General features: G+C 41.6%; 1 protein-coding gene across 4 annotated transcripts in view; it reads right to left on the reverse strand.

Annotated features, from left to right (window-relative positions):
• NPHP4 (nephrocystin 4) overlaps positions 1-18,166 on the reverse strand; it is a 571,934-nt gene that overhangs the window by 469,972 nt on the left and 83,796 nt on the right. For 3 of the 4 annotated variants that reach the window (XM_085876135.1, XM_085876132.1, XM_085876131.1), the window contains exon 1: positions 1,094-1,304. The exons of the other annotated variant lie outside the window; for it this stretch is intronic. In XM_085876135.1, coding sequence (XP_085732261.1) covers positions 1,094-1,297 — 204 coding nt within the window. In that variant the 5' untranslated portion in view covers positions 1,298-1,304. Of the gene's footprint in view, positions 1-1,093; positions 1,305-18,166 lie in introns of those variants that run through there. 4 annotated transcript variants of the gene reach the window in all.

Below are 18,166 nucleotides of genomic sequence, written 5' to 3' on the forward strand. Positions count from 1 at the left end.
GAGGTATTGATTTTTTTGTACAGTCCACAATTAGTGTACGATGTACGATAAAGTATTTTAGCTGTTGCTAAGCAACGGAGATGTACATAGCAACCATTCATTTTTGTGTACATGCCAGCCACATTGTACACATTTCACCCAAGTTTCATCAAAATCAGACACTTTCTCTTAGACATATTCGCAATTAACCATTTCTGAAATGTTCGACATGTACTCGCCCAAAACCTATCTCCTCCTACAAATATTTTTTGTTAGGGCTGCAAATTGGCATGAAGGGAGCTAGATAGATTGCGCACAGAACTCCAAGCTTCGATTTTTCGATTTTTTTTTTCGATTTTTTTGACCACAATAAAGGGCCGTTGCTATGCCGTTGCTAGGGCCCGGGGTCCCTTATTCAAAAGCACACGATTCCCATAAATATTGGTCCTACCTACCAAATTTCATTGGAATCGGTTGAGTGGTTTAGCCCCCTCGGCTTGACCAAAGTTTCGCGGACAGACAGACAGATGGAAATGTCCAGAATGAGGATGCTCTTAGAGCAGCCAACAGACACAGACACAACGAAAATAGTGGTCACTGTTGGCGCCCGCAAACCAATTAGTGTTGGAAATTGGGTGGACAAGTGGATATTTTGAAAAGCCTTCATAGTTACCTGTTGCCACTCACAAACGCACGCGGACACTTTTTTTTTTAAAGAGAATGCAATTGTAATATGCCGCCCTCGAGGCTCGAAGACCGAATTTCGTCGTGGTCTCCCCAACCCCAAGCAATGGTTTAATCTGACGTCTCCTCTCACGTGAAGACTTAAGTGGGCGGAGTCTCGGAAGTGGGCGTGGTCTTCACTTGAAGAACCTCTCAAAAGTAGGCGTGGTCGTCCGACGCGGGGACTTTTAAAACGAGGGCGTGGTCTCGCACGTCATTCGTCGAACTTTCCGTTCGGGTTTTGTGTTCCCTTCTGTGGTATTATTATATACATGACGCAGTAAACGCCGTTTGGAATGAAGAAAAACAAAAGGAGGTAACATAAAGCGAGGGAGCTCCTCCTCTCGATTGCGAACGGGCATGGATGGATATTTGAAGCGGACAATCGTACCCTGCAGGAAATTCCCGACGCTGACGCCAGGACGAGCTGGAAAGGCGATGAAACGCCAGCGGTTGTGACATCTTTCGCTTCCACGAGCCTTTGGGTGTGCGGCGGAACTAAGACTCCGGTGGCAAACACCTTTTTCCAAGCCGTAACACATTCGGACTGAGGAGACGCTTCACGTCCCGGTGTCGCCATTGCGGTTCCAACCATTCTTCCTCAGTCGGGGGGGGGGACGGGATGTATGCCTATCCTGATGAGAAATTATTCGAACAATTTAATTGCTTTTCGAATCAAACGAACTTTTAAAAAATAATTTAAATAGCAATCAATTCGTGGTTTTAATTTTGTTTTGTTTAAACGACGATTATTAAGGCGCGATACGTCGACGTGACGCTCGGGGTTTTGAGACCGATAAAATGAGACGGTCCGGGTGTCGTTACCATAACAACGCGCGTCGTCGTTCTTTGTTTGTTCTTTGTTTGTTGTTCTTTTTTCAACAGAAACGCGCATGCGCACATTGCAGTGAATTTTTGCAAATTGCTTTGTTCTTGAGTTTTCCCTCATTTCCATCAATATCCCCAACGGGGGTCAGAGTGGACCCGTGGAGAGTTGCTCGTACGGACGTTAAGCCTGCTGTCCCGTCTCCGATCGAGTGGATTTGAAAATGCCATTTTTGCGAACTCCAGGACTCACCTGCCAACGCTGGTCGTTGGTGGACGTCAAAGATCACACGTTATCTTTCGCGTAGAGTACACGAGCCGTCACCGGCACTCGTAATCGATTACAAACTCCGGTACAAATGGGCTCCCGATCGGACGTCAAGCCTGGCCAGCTGGTTCGTGAAAGACTTTGGCCACAAAACACCTTCCCCCACATCAAGGTGGCATGACTTGGAACCGTTCTTTGTGCAGACAGGTCTCATAGACAGACAGGTCGACCCTAAAACGGACGGGTTCCAGTATGGACAACTAGAATAATATCTTCATTTCACCCTTCTCCATTTTATCCTTAAAATACTGGTGTGAGTGCCATATATGAATAGTCCAGGGGGGGGGGACAGGAATGGAGGGCAATCGTATTTGGGCTGCGTTAGGTGATAAAGAGAGGTCTTCAAGGGTCTTAATTGGGAGGAGGAGGGATTTGGGTGGGGTTAACGAGGGCAGAAAAGATTATCGTTTTGGCTTGGGGACGATCTGAGATGGTGGTGAACAGCTGTCTTGAAGACCAGGAGGGAAGAATGAGATTAAAGCTGAGGATGTGAAAGTTGATTCCACAGGTGGGGGGGGGGGGGGGAAAAAGAGGAACAAATGAGTGGAGGTGAGCAGTGATCCTGGGAGGTTTAGGGTTTTTAGGGTCTTAAGGATAAAAGGAGTCTGAAGGCTCTTATTGTTCTGAAGGGTCTTTGGGGGTCTTAGATGGCTTAAGTGTATTAAAGGGTCTTCATGGTCTTGGGGATCTTCAGGTTATAAAGGGTCTGAAAGGTCTTAGGGGACTTAAAGGATCTTCGGGGGGGGGGTTAAGTGTATAAGAGGGTCTTAACGTTAAAAGGGTCTTACGGTTCTGAAGGGTCTAAAGAGTCTTAGGTGGTCTTAAAAGTCTTAGCAGACTTAAGATTTTAGAGTGTTAAGAGTCTTAGAGTTATAAAGGATCTAAGGGTTCTAAATGGTCGTAGGGTCCTCCAGGTGTCTCTATGGTGTTAAGTCCAAATGGGATCGAAAGGGTCTTAAGAGGCGTAAAAAGACTAAAAGGGACTTAAAAGGACGAAAAAGACTGTCCCCTTTCTGCCACACACCCCACCCCAGCTCTGACCTCTCCTCCCCCTTTCTTCAAAGCAAGAGGGCATTAATGACATCAGGAAGTTGAAACTTAATTACAAGATTAAATTAAATCATGATGAGGAACGAATGGAATTAAGAGGATGAAGAGGTTAAATTATGATGAAGATGTTAAATTAAGAGGATGAAGAGGTTAAATTAAGAGGTGAAGAGGTTAAATTATGATGAAGAGGTTAAATTATGAGGATGAAGAGGTTAAATTAAGAGGATGAAAAGGTTAAATTATGAGGATGAAGAGGTTAAATTAAGAGGATGAAAAGGTAAAATTATGATGAAGAGGTTAAATTATGAGGATGAAGAGGTTAAATTATGATGAAGAGGTTAAATTAAGAGGATGAAGAGGTTAAATTAAGAGGATGAAGAGGTTAAATTAAGAGGATGAAGAGGTTAAATTATGAGGATGAAGAGGTTAAATTAAGAGGATGAAAAGGTTAAATTATGAGGATGAAGAGGTTAAATTAAGAGGATGAAAAGGTAAAATTATGATGAAGAGGTTAAATTATGAGGTTGAAGAGGTTAAATTATGATGAAGAGGTTAAATTATGAGGGAGAAGAGGATAAATTAAGAGGATGAAGAGGTTTAATTAAGAAGATGAAAAGGTTAAATTATGATGAAGAGGTTTAATTAAGAGGCTGAAGAGGTTAAATTATGAGGATGAGGAGGTTAAATTAAGAGGCTGAAGAGGTTAAATTAAGAGGCTGAAGAGGTTAAATTATGAGGATGAAGAGGTTAAATTAAGAGGATGAAGAGGTTAAATTATGATGAGGTTAAATTAAGAGGATGAAGAGGTTAAATTATGATGAAGAGGTTAAATTAAGAGGCTGAAGAGGTTAAATGAGGATGAATAGGTTAAATTATGAGGATGAAGAGGTTAAATTAAGAGGGTGAAGAGGTTAAATTAAGAGGATGAAAAGGTCAAATTATGAAGAAGAGGTTAAATTATGATGAAGAGGTTAAATTATGAGGATGAAGAGGTTAAATTAAGAGGATGAAAAGGTTAAATTATGATGAAGAGGTTAAATTAAGAGGCTGAAGAGGTTAAATTATGAGGATAAAGAGGTTAAGTTAAGAGTATGAAGAGGTTAAATTAAGAGGATGAAAAGGTTAAATTAAGAGGATGAAGAGGTTAATTTATGACATGAAGAGGTTAACATGAAAGAACAAGGGAACATCGATGAGATGATGGAATCTCACGATATGTGATGGACGTTCACACATAGATGACATTGAGTTAATTAACGAATCATCTCACCACCTGGATGGAAGTTTTTTAAAAGGACTCCATTCGCTTTTTGCACATCCACGTCAAGGATCGTCATGCAGAGTTTCAAAACAATCCCTTGAGCCACCTCGGAGGAGCAAGGAAACATTGGGCCAATACCCCTGGGCGCTCACCTGGTAGATAACATGACCAGGGAACCACTGGTAGGCATGGATGACCCACAAAACATGCAACGGAGAAGAAAGTAAAGACGTACCGATGGAATTTATTTTAATGGTGTGAACAAGCTTTGGTACATCACGGGTGATGAAGGTTGCGGCCAAGTTTCATCGGAATGGTGTATGTGGTTTTGGAGAAGAAAGCAAATACCTCTTTAGGGGGTGCGACCCCCCCATAAACTCCCTCCGTCGACCCCCTTAGACCCCCATTTTTTTTTTTTTAATTACTCTGCCCATCTTGCGTGGAAGTAGGTTGTAGCTATTCTCCAGCGAGCGACCAGTTTGACCTTCCCACCTTGAAGAGTTGAGTAACCTGGTCGTGGCCTTCTCTCAATCAAGTGCCTATTGTGGACCTGAGAACACTGGTCGGCCAGTTGCAAGCAATTCGTCGGTTTTGGATCGACATGTTTCTTGTTTGTTGGTCCCATTCGAGCACTTGGCTCGTGAGACTGTGGCTGCAGGTTCCTTTTCCATGTCGTATATTGATTTGTCCATTGCCTCATTATGTTCTCGTTGTTCGTGTGGCGGTACAATGATGTCCCCCAAGATGTTTGTCCTGCAATTGATATATCTGTCTCGGCTCCTCCGTGGGCTTCCAGCACTTTATTACTTGATTCTCAAACACTGAGCACTGACAAAGGAACGGTCAGAGGTGGAAGCAGCAAGTGTCATGTCCTCTTTCAGGATAGAATACACGTTTTAATTGGTTAAAAAAATAACAATCAAAGAGCAAATTGCAGATCTGACTTGTATGTCCTACAAGGGAATAAACCGAATCATCTTTGTTAATTACATATTCGAGGTGACGAGTACACATTTTGCAATGATTGTGTTGTGAATCGACTATATATACTACAGGAGACATTATTATTATGATTATTATATTACTAGTGCGGGCCCGTAGGTGCGTGGCCGTACGTGCAAAAAAAAAACTGGATTGGGGCATTGTTTCAATTATATTGGACCAACCGTATCATAAATGGCCATAACTTGGGAAAAACTTGGGAAACAGCTGAAACGGATGAAGAAGAACGATATCAAACTTTGAAAGGGCACATACTCAGGTCCCAGCGTCAATTGTGACATCATATCAAAAAAAGAGGCATTGTGACGTCATTCATGATGTCATAGCACCTGTCCCGTCATTGGTTGGCAGATAAATGGCCGTAACTTGGGAACCACTCGTCCGATTAATATCAAACCTTGAAAAGGCACATCCTCAGGTTCCCAGGAATATTCCTGGCAAGTTTTAATCAGATCGGACCAGTGGTTGTCAAGAAACGGTGATTGCAGATACACATACAGACACACACACAGATTGCTGGAATTATAGAGAGACGAGTAGGGGCGGGCCCGTAGGTGAGTGCCAGAATGTGCAGCCTCTCTCTCTCTCTCTCAAACCTCGAAAAGGCACATCTGCGGGTCCCCAGCAATATTCCTGGCAAGTTTCAATCGTGCAAAAGAAATAATAAATAAATAAATAAATAAACATTAATTGTGATGTCATTCATGATGTGATAGCACCGTGTCCTGTCATTGGTCGACATATAAATGGCCGTAACTTGGGAACCGCTCGTCCGATTAATATCAAACCTTGAAAAGCACATCCGCGGGTCCCCGGCAATATTCCTGGCAAGTTTCAATCAGATCGGACCGGCGGTCGCAGACAGACAGACAGACAGACACACACAGAGATTGCTGGAATTATAGATAGATTATTTAACAGCAGCAATTATTCCCACCTTTTTGTGGGGTTACCAAAATAAATGTTTTACACAAGTCTTTCACGAACCGGCTGGCCAATCCTGCCATTCGACTAAGTAGTTTGGGCAGGAATTTGGAATTTGCTCCATGGTGCCGGTGATACCTCGGCCACTGTTCGCGAAGGACACCGTAGGATCTTTCATATCCACCAACGACAAACGCTGGCAGACGGGTCCCCCGGTGTCCTTCACACGCGTCCCCGATGGACGGTGCACACGTCGATGCATCCATCGCCCATGTGTGAAACACCATGGTAGCAGTTGCTCACTGGGTCGAGATTCAAACCCAGGATATACAGCTTAGAGGTGAGTGCATGTAACTCTCAGATATGATGCTAATCCCGAGCTATTACCTAAGATATTCTGAACATACTCAGCCCAACAATAAGAATACAATTCCATGCAAACTTTAGGAGAGGGTTCGTTTTGATCGGACATGAATTCATTGACTTATTGCCGATGTTCAAGTGGAAGGACGCAAGCCCAACGGACAGAAAGATTACATGCTGCCACAGCACAGAGTAACAACAACGCCTTGTCTCCTCTCTTCATTTCAAATCTTCAAAACAAATCCTTGCAATCTCTTCGGAGCTACGTGACATTCATGATGTGATAACCGCACTTTGAGATCTCGAATTAGAAATAATAAAATATAATTCCATTAAGATTTGAATAAATGTTTCACGATTTTCATCAAAGCGTTTGCTGCGAGGCAGCAAATGCCATTTATCGGTGCAATGACCGTCAACCTGATGATTGAATTCTTGACGTAAGATCTCATTAGGCATCACACAATCGTCCTGATGGGAGCGTCCTTGCATTTCGAATGAGGAGAACCAACAAAGTCATTTGCTATTAATGTGACAAATACGGTTTCTTTGTCATTTGCATGGCAGATGACAATGTCAGACAAGATACGAAAGGTAATTTTGGAAAATGACACAGCTTACATGGTGGCATCAGAAAAACTGCTTTAAAACTGGCACTGAAACCTAATTTTTCAAACATTTAATTGACTACGTCAACATGGCAATAGTTCTAAACTTTTCCGAGATGCACTTGAAGCAATCAACGCGAACGAGACATGCTCTCCTCTAAAGATCATGCTTGAAGGTGAAGGTGACGTGGGTGTCTAAAATTGACAATAAGAGTTCAAAGAAAGTTGGGATTTTCATGGTTCGGGATACTTTTCATCAGCATACCAAAATACACAATTTGGTATCTGTCTGTCTGACTGCAATACATTTGGTCGCTACTTATTCAATCTCAACCGAACTTGACAGGAGGACTAAGGGTCGCACAGTGAATGTTGTGGCGACTTGATTTGCCTCCTTCCCTAAGGGGGTGTTCCACCTTGGGAGAAATTGGTGTTAAGGTGTATCGGTATCCTATCGTGGCATTTTTCCCAAGGACGCTTATAATAACAAAAGTAATCACAACTAATGATAATAGCATAATATTAATGCCAGCACAAAACAATATTGATAGTAATAATATCTCCCCTCTCCAAGGGGATTTTCTTCCTTGGACAAACGTGGTGTTGAGGTGTATAAATAGCTGTTAGTCAACAATCCTCTGGAAGAAGTCCTTTCATTAAAGCTTCTCGGTCTCACAATCTGCCATGATCTTTCCTGGAAAAGCCACATTTCCAACCTGGCCTCCAAAGCCAGTCGCTGACTGGGCATCCTCCGTCACGCAAAGTCCTTCCTCGGCCCACCTGAGCTCCTGACCACAAACAAAGCTTTCGTCCACAGCCGAATGGAGTACTGCTCTCCCCCTCTGGGCTGGTGCTCCTGCCTCTCACCTTTCTTGGCTTCACACTGTGGAAACGAAGGCATTTAGGATCATTGGTGTCTCCCACAATGAGGCTGAGTCTTTGGGCTTCTCACTCTCTCACCGCAGGCAGGTCGATGGTCTTTCTGTCTTCTCCCGTCTCCTCTCTGGTGTCCCCCCCCCTCCGCTTTGTCTGTGATAAGTCCCCCCCATATTTCCTTAGGGCGCTCAAGGTCTGCCAACAACTCCCTTCTGGTAAAACTACCAAAATCACTGCTCACCTTCACTCTTCCACTCCTTTTTCCCGCCTTTGTAATAAACTGCCACACTCTCTTCAATCCTATTCTTCACTCCAGGCCTTCAAAACAGTTGTTCACTACCACATCTTATCTTCCCCCATTGAAATCCTCGATCTTTTCTACCCCGTTAATCCATCCCAAACCCACCTCCTTCAAATTCCCTGCTTTCCTTCCTGAGAGTGCCTGTAGTGTCCATCTTGTATACCCCGTGTTCCCCGTCCCATCCCTCTCCCTTCCACAGATCTCATAATGTCTCTGTTCCCCACTCTTTTGTTCTTCCCTCTCCCGCCCCTCTTGTCTCATGCCCCCCTTGCTGTGCGTTGTGTGTGAGCTCTCATATGATCCTCGACAATGTATACAAAAAATAACAGGTTGCAAAATCAGTGCACTAGCAAGCTTAATTTCTCCATTCCAATGTTGTGACAGATTTTGACCTTTGGCCCGTTTAAAATGGAAAACTTTATAAACCAGAATAAAAAAAAACATGTGAAACAATAAATTACAAAACGTTGGTCAATGCAAACAGTATTTCTCTGAGTCACCATGTAAAACAAGTGTTCACATCATCAAGGTTATTGAATTTTAAAAACCTGATGGCTGAGTATTGTTACCCCATAACATGAGTGACCAAAATAATCAAGGTGTACTAATTAGCCAAAGCAGGGTCAAAGGTCAGATAAGACCCCAAATAGGTCAGCATGACCGAGTATGCAAAAAAGCTTTGAGGACACCTCAAGGTGCATCATCATCTACGTATGAACGCACAAAACCTTTTGACAGATGAAGAGTTAAGAGACCACACCAATGTCCTTTTGGTTTTCTTTTGAAGAGGATGTGGTAAGGTATATTTTGTGCCAATTCTTGTCTTGGAGAGCCAGAAACCTTAAATTTTTTCACACGAGTGCAAAAAAAAAAGCAACTTTTGTACCCAATGACATATCTGTCCACTTAAATACAGGGTGTCCATATAGTCCTTGTACAACTTTGAATTTTTATAACTTTTTTATAACTTTTGATGTGCCAATGATAGAAACAAACTATAACTGGCACAGTGCCTACAGAAAGTCTGCACCCACTTTCAAAATGTTAACCTTTTGTTGCCTTATAACCTGGAATTAAATTGCATTAAATCAGACTTTTTTTTCCACCTTTATTTACACATCGTAACCCACAACTTCCAAGTGAAAAACAAATTCTACAAATTTCAGAAAATTAATTTAAAAATACAAAACTAGAATATCTTGGGTGGGTAAGTGTCCGTCCCCCTGAGTTAATACTTGCTGGAAGCACCTTTGACAGCAATTACAGCTGTTGAGTCTTTTGGGATCGGTCTCTGCTAACTTTGCACACATTGACTGGGCAATATTTGCCCATTCTTCTGAACAGAACTATTCAAGCTCAGTCAAGTTGCATAGGGAGTGTTGATGGGCAGCAATTTTCAAGTCATACTACAGATTGTCGATTGGATTTAGGTCGGGGCTCTGACTGGACCACTCAAGGACATTTATCTTTTTGTTCATTAGCCACCCCAGTGTAGCTTTGGCTGTGTGCTTCGGGTCATTGTCATGCTGAAAGGTAAACTTCCGTCACAATTTCAGCTTTCTTGCAGAGGGGAGCAGGTTTTCCTCTCGGATTTTTCTGTATTATCCTCCATCCATTTTCCCTTCTATCCTGACAAGTGCCCAATTCCCTGCTGATGAGAAACAACCCGATAACATGATGCTGCCACCACCGAGCTTCACAATAGGGATGGTGTTCTGTGGGTGATGTGCTGTGTTGGGTTTGCTCCAAATGTAAACGTTTTGCATTTAGGCCAAAAAGTTCCATCTTGTTTTCATCAGACCACAAAACTTTTTGCCACATGACTTCAGAATCTCTGGAGTGGTTTTTTGGAGACTTTGAATGGGAATCAAGGTGGGCTTTTTTGAGTAATGGCTTCCTACTTGCCACCCTACCGTACAGGCACACAGTGACTAGTCTTTGCCATAAAAGCTTGTAGCTCTTTCAAAGTTTCCAATGGCCTCTTGGTGGCCTCTCTGATCAGTCTCCTCCATGCTTGGTCATCCAGTTTGGAGGAACGGCCTGATCGAAGCAGGGTTTTGGTGGTACCATAAGCCTTCCATTTATTAATGATTGTTTTGACCCTGCTCCAAGGGATAATCAAGGCTATTGAAATAATTATATTGTCATCCTCTGATCTGTGCCTTTCCACAACTTCATCCCGGAGGCCGATTGAAAGCTCCTTCGTGCTCATGGTTGAGTCTTTTCTCTGAAATTCATGACCCATCAGAGGAAACCTACAGGAACAGCTGATTTTTTTCTGAAATAATCAGAAGCACAACAATTTAACACAGGTGGAGACCAATTAACTTGGTGTGTGATTTTGAAGGTGATTGGTCACACCTGAGCTAATTTACAAATGTTGTTTTTCGGGGGGTGGACAATTATCCAACCAAGATATTGTGGTTTTGTATTTTTAATTAATTTTCTGAAATTTGTTTTTCACTTGGAAGTTGCGGGTTATGATGTATAAATAAAGGTAGAAAAAGTCTGATTTAATGCAATTTCATTCCAGGTTAGAAGGCAACAAAAGGTGAAAATTTTGAAAGTGGGTGTAGCCTTTATATAGACACTGTGGGTATGGAAAATAATCAATCTTTATATACGTATTCAAAAAGCCATGACCTGCACTTATAATGATAAATATTCTTCAGATTGGCTGCATAGATGTCAGTTTTTACATCACTGCAATTTTGATTGTCCATACGAAATACATTTCCAGTCCTCAAGCACATAATCTGTTTAAACGCCGCAACAAGTCCGTTTTCTATGTCCGGGTAAAAGTCCTCGAGTTAAATCCGAATTTCTTACATGCTTGATCGTCTCGTGTTGGCTTAGTGGTTAAGTTGGGATTTTTGAGTTCTGAGTTCAGGTTTTGTCAGCTGCTGAATTTACACCAGGTGGGGTTGACTCAGCCTGTCATTCTTCTCCAGACATGTCTGACATGTCTGATACTGGTTCTTCCAAGAGTTGTAAAACGTGATAATCTCAATCTTTATTTAACGGGAAAAGACGTTTTCCTTTTTCATCAATGGTCATAAAACACCCTTTTACGACCATCGATGAACAACGTTATTTTGAACGTTCAACTTTTGTAAGTACCAGTGCAGGGCCTGTTCAAAACAAGAGCAAATCCACCGATCATCAAGTATCGTCCATTCTCCCAATCTGGAAGTCAAGGCGTTCATTCACGACAGCCTTCGAACTCTCCATCTGCCGATCTGCAGAAGAGTTTGGGAACCTTGAAGCTGGCAGACAATTTGGCATTGGAGAACAAGCAAGGCAACGATGGAGAATAATTTTTTTTTTTTGAGCGTGAAAAACAGGGATGCAGTTTATACACTGGAAAATATGGTATATCGTTTTTGGCTGTATCTTTAAATTGTGAAGTATCACTTTTAAAATTCCAGTATCTGGATCCGGATCTACACCAAAATCTAACCAATTCCTCCTTGTTTCACACCCAACCAGTCCCCAGATCCGATCTTTCGAAATAATGAAGCACTTCATCCTTGTTTCACACTCAACCTGTCCACCAAGTTTCGTCTGAATTCCTCCATAACTTTTTGAAACCATGAAACCGTTTTTTTATTGAAACTTAACGTTTTATATCGTTTTGGCCCCATCTCTCATTGTGAAGAATCACTTTAAAATTCCAGTGTCCAGATCCAGATCTTCACGAAAATCCAATTAACTCCTCCTTATTTCACAACCAAACTGTCCACCAAGTTTCACCCAAATCCGTCCATAACTTCTTGAGATATTGTGCTATATATTGTTTCTGGCAATATTTATTAAAGGTGAAGAATCACTTTAAAAATTCTACATTCTGGATTCAGATCTGATCTTCACCAAAATTGAATCACTTCGTCTTTGTCTCACACTCAACCTGTCCACCAAGTTTCGTTTGAATCCTTTGTTAATTTTGAACCAATTGCTTAACCCCACCTTTCGCTTTGCGTGCGCAAGGTGACGAGAACAGCACTCACAAGAGCGCATTCCTCCGTCAGGTTTAACAGTTTACATTTTGTGTCCCACTGCATCTGAACCTGAATTAAAATCGAACCAGCTTCTTCTTCTCACCCACCCAACTCATCAACCAAGTTTTGTCATAACTCATCCACAACTTTTTGAGATATTGTGCTATATATCGTGTTTGGCCCCATCTCTCAGTAGTCAAGTATCACTTTCAGAATGGATCCAGATACGAGAATTTCTCATGTCCAGATACTGATCTTCCCCAAAATCTAATCAATTCGCTGTTGTCAACACCCAACCTGTCCACTAAGTTTCGTTCAAATCCATCCACAACTTTTTTGACATATCCTGCTCACAGACAGACAGACAGACAGACAAAGAGTGGTGAACACATGATGTCCATCCACCTTCAGTGCCAGAGGTAATTATGCTTTATACATGATATAAGGCTCATGGTGGAGCTGCCACACACACACGCACATGGACATACAGACGAACGTGGCATTTCCTAAAAAGCAATTTCCTTCTCCCCCATGGATCCCAGGTTATGGGGATTGTTCTTGCTCTTAACCTTTAAACTACTGAGCATCAAGTAAGGAGGCAACATGTACCATTTTAAAGTCTTTTGTATGACTCTGCTGGGATTTGACCCACAGACCTCCTAGATTCAGAACTGATGCTCGAACCATTACACTACTGAGTCTGGTGATGCACCATTTATCGTTTGTTTCTATCATGTGTACATCAAAAGTTATTAAAGTTCAAAGATGCACAAGGACTTTATGGACACACTGCACAAATCAACAAAAAGTGAAGATGTGTGATTTTTTTTTCCTGTGTTCAGCCAAACCCACTCAAATCGTAATGGCGGCCAAACATCGAAAAAATGAAAATCAGCATGTGGTTGTGTTGGAGCAAAGTACCTACATCCTACATTTGAAGAAGAATGGCTCAGAATTAAAGGAATGGTTTGTAATTGCAATTGTTAAGAAAGAAAGGAGATAAAAGAAATTAGAAAAAAAAACAATGTATGTCCACTCCCCTCCCTGTTGGAGGGGAGACAATCATTTTAATTGGGACATAATGAAAAGCTGTACCAATCCCCCTGTGAAAATTAAAATCAGTATCGCTTCCAGATGCAAACAATAAAATTAGCGGCTTTAAAAAACACAACCATAAATAAGAGGAGCAAATAAAGAAGAGAAATCACAATTAACAATGGAAACATACAACACAACCCATTCACTAATAGGATACCGAGTGACCTTCAATCGATTACCTGGTATTTTAATCTGTGTCACGTCACCTTTCCACTTTCAGCAAGTATGACATCTGGTGCGGTGTTGTGCTGGACCAGGATCATCTTTTTGAACTTTCAGAGATACGCAAGTAGTTCAAGTGACCATTTATTGAACACGGACCATCTTGCTTCATTGGTAAGTTATCTTCGATCACCAACTGCCACTGAATCTGTTTCAACACTGTGATTCAACCTTTGTTAAGAATGTCGAGTTGACAAGTGTTGCCTTAGATGGAACATTGCTGTGGACGTTTCTCTGAACCATGTTGGTAAGTGTCTCGTCCATCGTCTCGTGCACCAATCCTGGACCGGTCTCCACTTTGACGTGAGATACAGGATTGGGGGTGCAGGAATTTTGAATTTTTGTCAGAGTGTCAGCGATAACTCGTCTCCGTTTTGCGAAGGATACCGTGGGGTGTTTAGCGTCCCCCAGAAACCAGTGCTGGAGACGGGTCCTCCGGCTTAACAAACTTCCAATGGATAGCGTAATACCGATGCCTCGCCCTGCCTGCGGAGCACCAGGATGAGACAATTTTTTAGCTGGGCCGACATTCAAACCCAGGCTACATAGCTCAGAGGCGACTTTGCATACCTACCTCGAGGCTGTCTTATCAGCCCCAGCTACGTTAGTGTGGAACTGATATCTCAAAATCCTGCAGGAAGCAAAAACACCATTTCATGGTAAGATATATAAATGCTGTTCATTGTGCACAGAAGCAAACTTTATAATGGTGTCAGTCCATAAAATAGCTTTCCTGTAATTGCTAATTTTTTTTTTGTTTGCTTTACCGACGATTTTATTTCTGCTTTGCTTGGTAAATTCTGTGATGTAAAGAATTGTAATTTGCAGAGTGTAGCATTGCAAACTGCCTTGTGGGCTTGCTCAGACTGAATGTAAAGAGAGCGGGCAGGCAGAGGACAAAGCAAGTCAGCCATGAGACGGTAATTCTTTCACAAAGCAAGAATGAAGAGTTGACATGGAAGGTACGCAACAGGAGAATGTGCCAAAAAATAGATATAATAGCTTATCTATCATCGACGTAATAATAGTATGCATGAGAGGTAGAAGGACACTGTTAATGATCTATCCTTGATCACTGCTCACCTTCACTCTTTCATTCCTCTTTTTTCCCTGCCTTTGGAATAAACTCCCTCACTCTGTTCAATCCCATTCTTTCCTCCAGGTCTTCAAAATAGCTGTTCACCACCACCTCTTATCATCCCCCATCCAAATTCATGATCTTTTCTACCTCCGTTAATCCACCCCAAACCCACCTCCTTCAAATTCCCTGCTTTCCTTCCTGAAAGTCCCTGTTATGACCATCTTGTGTACCCCATGTTCCCCGCCCCATCCTTCGCCCTTCCGCAGATGTCCTCACGTCTCTGTTCCCCCACTGTTTTGTCCTTCCCTCTCTCCCGCCCCTCTTGCTCCTGCCCCCCCCCTCGCTGTGTGTTGTGCGTTAGCTCTCATCCGAGCCTAGACACTGTTTACAAAAAAAAATCCTTCACATATCGTACAGATATTTTGCGAAATAACAACCTTTTTGGCCAATTTTATATCAGGGCTAGTCTATTACAAGTTATCATGCACATTTATTATTTTCACCTGTCAGCATACAAAGGACGTGTTCAGGTGCACATACCGTGACCGTGCATTTAAAATTTCTAAAAGCAAGGCAGAGTCCCAACAAAATTTTGAGCATGTGAGACAGCTTGGTTTAAAAAAATAACCTTCTTTTCATTCAATGTAGTGGCTCAGAAACAAATTGGACGTCATTGAAGCAATGGGGTCGTGAATAAGGGCATTGGATGGCAACTGAACATGCGGCTGACTCGTTGAATGCGCCCCAAAATGGGGTCTCCAACATGTTAAGTCGATACCGAACCAATCGCAATGTTACTAGACAACACTGTGATCGACATAGAAGTCAAAAACCCTCGAAGTTCAGCATATTCAAACATCGACGACGTTTCTCGAATGCTTCGCAAATGAAAATTCACCTTTAAAATGTAACCAATGAGACTTTTGTCCGGAGAATGCTCCCATACAGCTTCATGAGGCTATGAGATCCAGAAAGTATCATCACACATGTTCTCAAATCCTTCACTGCTGCTCTTGCTCCTATTTTGTGTGCGCTCTTCAGCTTGTCCTCCCTTGGTTTCCTCCCATCTGCCTGGAAGTCGGAAGACATCACTCCCGTCCTCAATAAGGATGCACAAACAGATCCTATCAACGACACACCAGCAAGCTTACTTCCAATTATAAGCAAAGCCGTGGAATTCATCAAGGCTGCTGATGTAAAGTTTTTCCCATTTCCAACAGCCTCATGTTTGACAATCAGTTTAAATTCTGTCCTGGTCAATCAATGCTCGACCATGCTGCTGCTCCTCTCCAAGCAATTTTTTTAAGGTCCTAGATAGTAAAGAAGAGGTCACGGCTGTCTGTCTCCCTGGACATATCTTAGGCATTCAACACAATCTAGAATCCTACTTTGCTTGTCACACTCACTGCCTGTGGCATGCGAGAGGCTACATTCATACTCGGATTTCATTTTTACCTTGACAATTCTCTCTTCTTTTTCGCAGATAGCACCACATTGTGTCACACAGTACCCAATCCTGTCAGGCAGATAAAAAAAAAATCTGCATCACTCACTGCTGATTTGGAAATTATTACATGTTGCTCTGATAAATGGAACACATCCTTCAATGTGAAAAATCCCACTCTCACACTGTTGCTCTGTAAAGATTATTAAACGACGCCACCTATTTTTTCCATGGTTCAGTCTCTTGAACGTCTAGGCCTGACCATCAGCTATAACCTCTTTTCGGCTGATAATAAAGCAAAGCTGACCTCCAAAGTCAACTGCAGACATCCCCCATCCCTACCTTTGATATTTTATAAACCCATTAACCCTTTCTAAACTAACTCTCTTCCTTGCTGTTTCCTGTGTTTCATCCTTTTTTTTTTCTTTTCTTTTCAATCTCATCTCTCCTCTCATTTTCCTTGCTTGTTTTGTCCATTTGTGCCCCCATTTCCCACTGCCAGTTCATTGTCTCTTTTTGTTTTTTCACCCATCTGTCACCACACTCTTCCTTGAGCCTTGATTTTGTATACAAAAACACTTTTATCTTGCAAGTGCAACATGAGCAATTGGACACCAGCCTTCAATATGACAAATCGAATGCAATATATATATATATATATATATATATATATATATATATATATATATATATATATATATATATATATATATATATATATATACCAGTTCTTTTTTGGACTATAAGTATGTACGTGTGGACAGACTGCCTTTGCCCCATTGGATGGACAGCTGGCCCGATCCCACCCACAATTTTCACCACATCCAAAACAATCACACATCCGCCACTTTGTGAAGACATAGGCCCCAGGCATTTGGTGTCAGCTCATGGCCCAGTTCAATTGGATTTATCTGAGCTATATAACCATGATGTATGTATTGTATATGCACCAAAGCAGTTAGCATGTTTTTCCTTCACGTCTCAAACCGAGGTTATTTTTTTATTATTATTTTTGAGAGTGATTGTGGCACAGACTGTGGCCTTTTCACCGCCAAAATAAAAGGATGAGCAATTTTATAATAAATGAAGGTTTTTTTTTCACGTAATTTCAATTTATCCAGAGTTTTCAAGGCTGATTCATGTGAAAATACAGAAGTGTCGCCCGTCGTTAGCATTGCACATCCTTTTGCTTTATGTATGTAATCTGGATTGCAGTTATCTATTTTCTATACACTGCTCAAACTAAGGGATGAGCAATTTGTGTAGTAAATCAAGTTTTTTGTGAGGAATTTTGGTTTTATTCCGAGTTTTAAAGGTTGAATTGTGATAAAATACAGAAGGGTCGCCCATCATTTTGACAGGCATTTCTTCTGGTGAATACATATACGCTGATTATCAAAAGACGTGCCAGGGTCGGAAGACAAGGTATAGTGAAGTAAATGCTTCTCACTTTAGTTTGTTGCAAAACACAAGAGATATTAAGATGGATCTGTTTCAGGGTGGGCTGTAATAGATGTACAAGGAATAGTGGACTTCCATATCAAGAACAACACCTTAAGTAGGCTATCCCGAAATTGATACAAGCATAATTAAATTTAACATGAGTGTTCAGTCGATTATGACATTTCACAGATTAAAAACTCAACAAAAAATCTTGGAAAATAAACCTCTCCCACATGTGCCGGAATTTAGGAAATGTAAGGGACAATTAGAAGGCAAAATATGTGTGCAAAGATCATGCAACAAGCTGAACACTTTTCCCTCCCATGTAGTGCATTTGTCGGATGATTTCAAAGTATTGCTGATCAAAAGCAACCATCAAAAATAACCACAACAGTTGTAAAATTCCTCTTTGTCAGTTTTGAAGCATTGCAATTGAATGATATGGATTTTGTAGAAATGGATTTGGAGTCATGCTTCTGTGCTGTTAAAAATATAACTATTGTCAGGTCGATGAATAATGTGAATTCTTAAAATGGAGAAAAATACGTTATATGAAGCGAGGTTGGCACAACATGTATTCTTAGGTTCTGCATCAATTAAACACTTACTCAACCAGTTTGGTGATTGATTGAATTCGTAG

The sequence above is a fragment of the Eptatretus burgeri genome, chromosome 4 (assembly GCF_056783735.1).
Source record: "Eptatretus burgeri isolate ZD-2024b chromosome 4, Ebu_testis_v1, whole genome shotgun sequence".
NCBI lineage: Eukaryota > Metazoa > Chordata > Myxini > Myxiniformes > Myxinidae > Eptatretus > Eptatretus burgeri.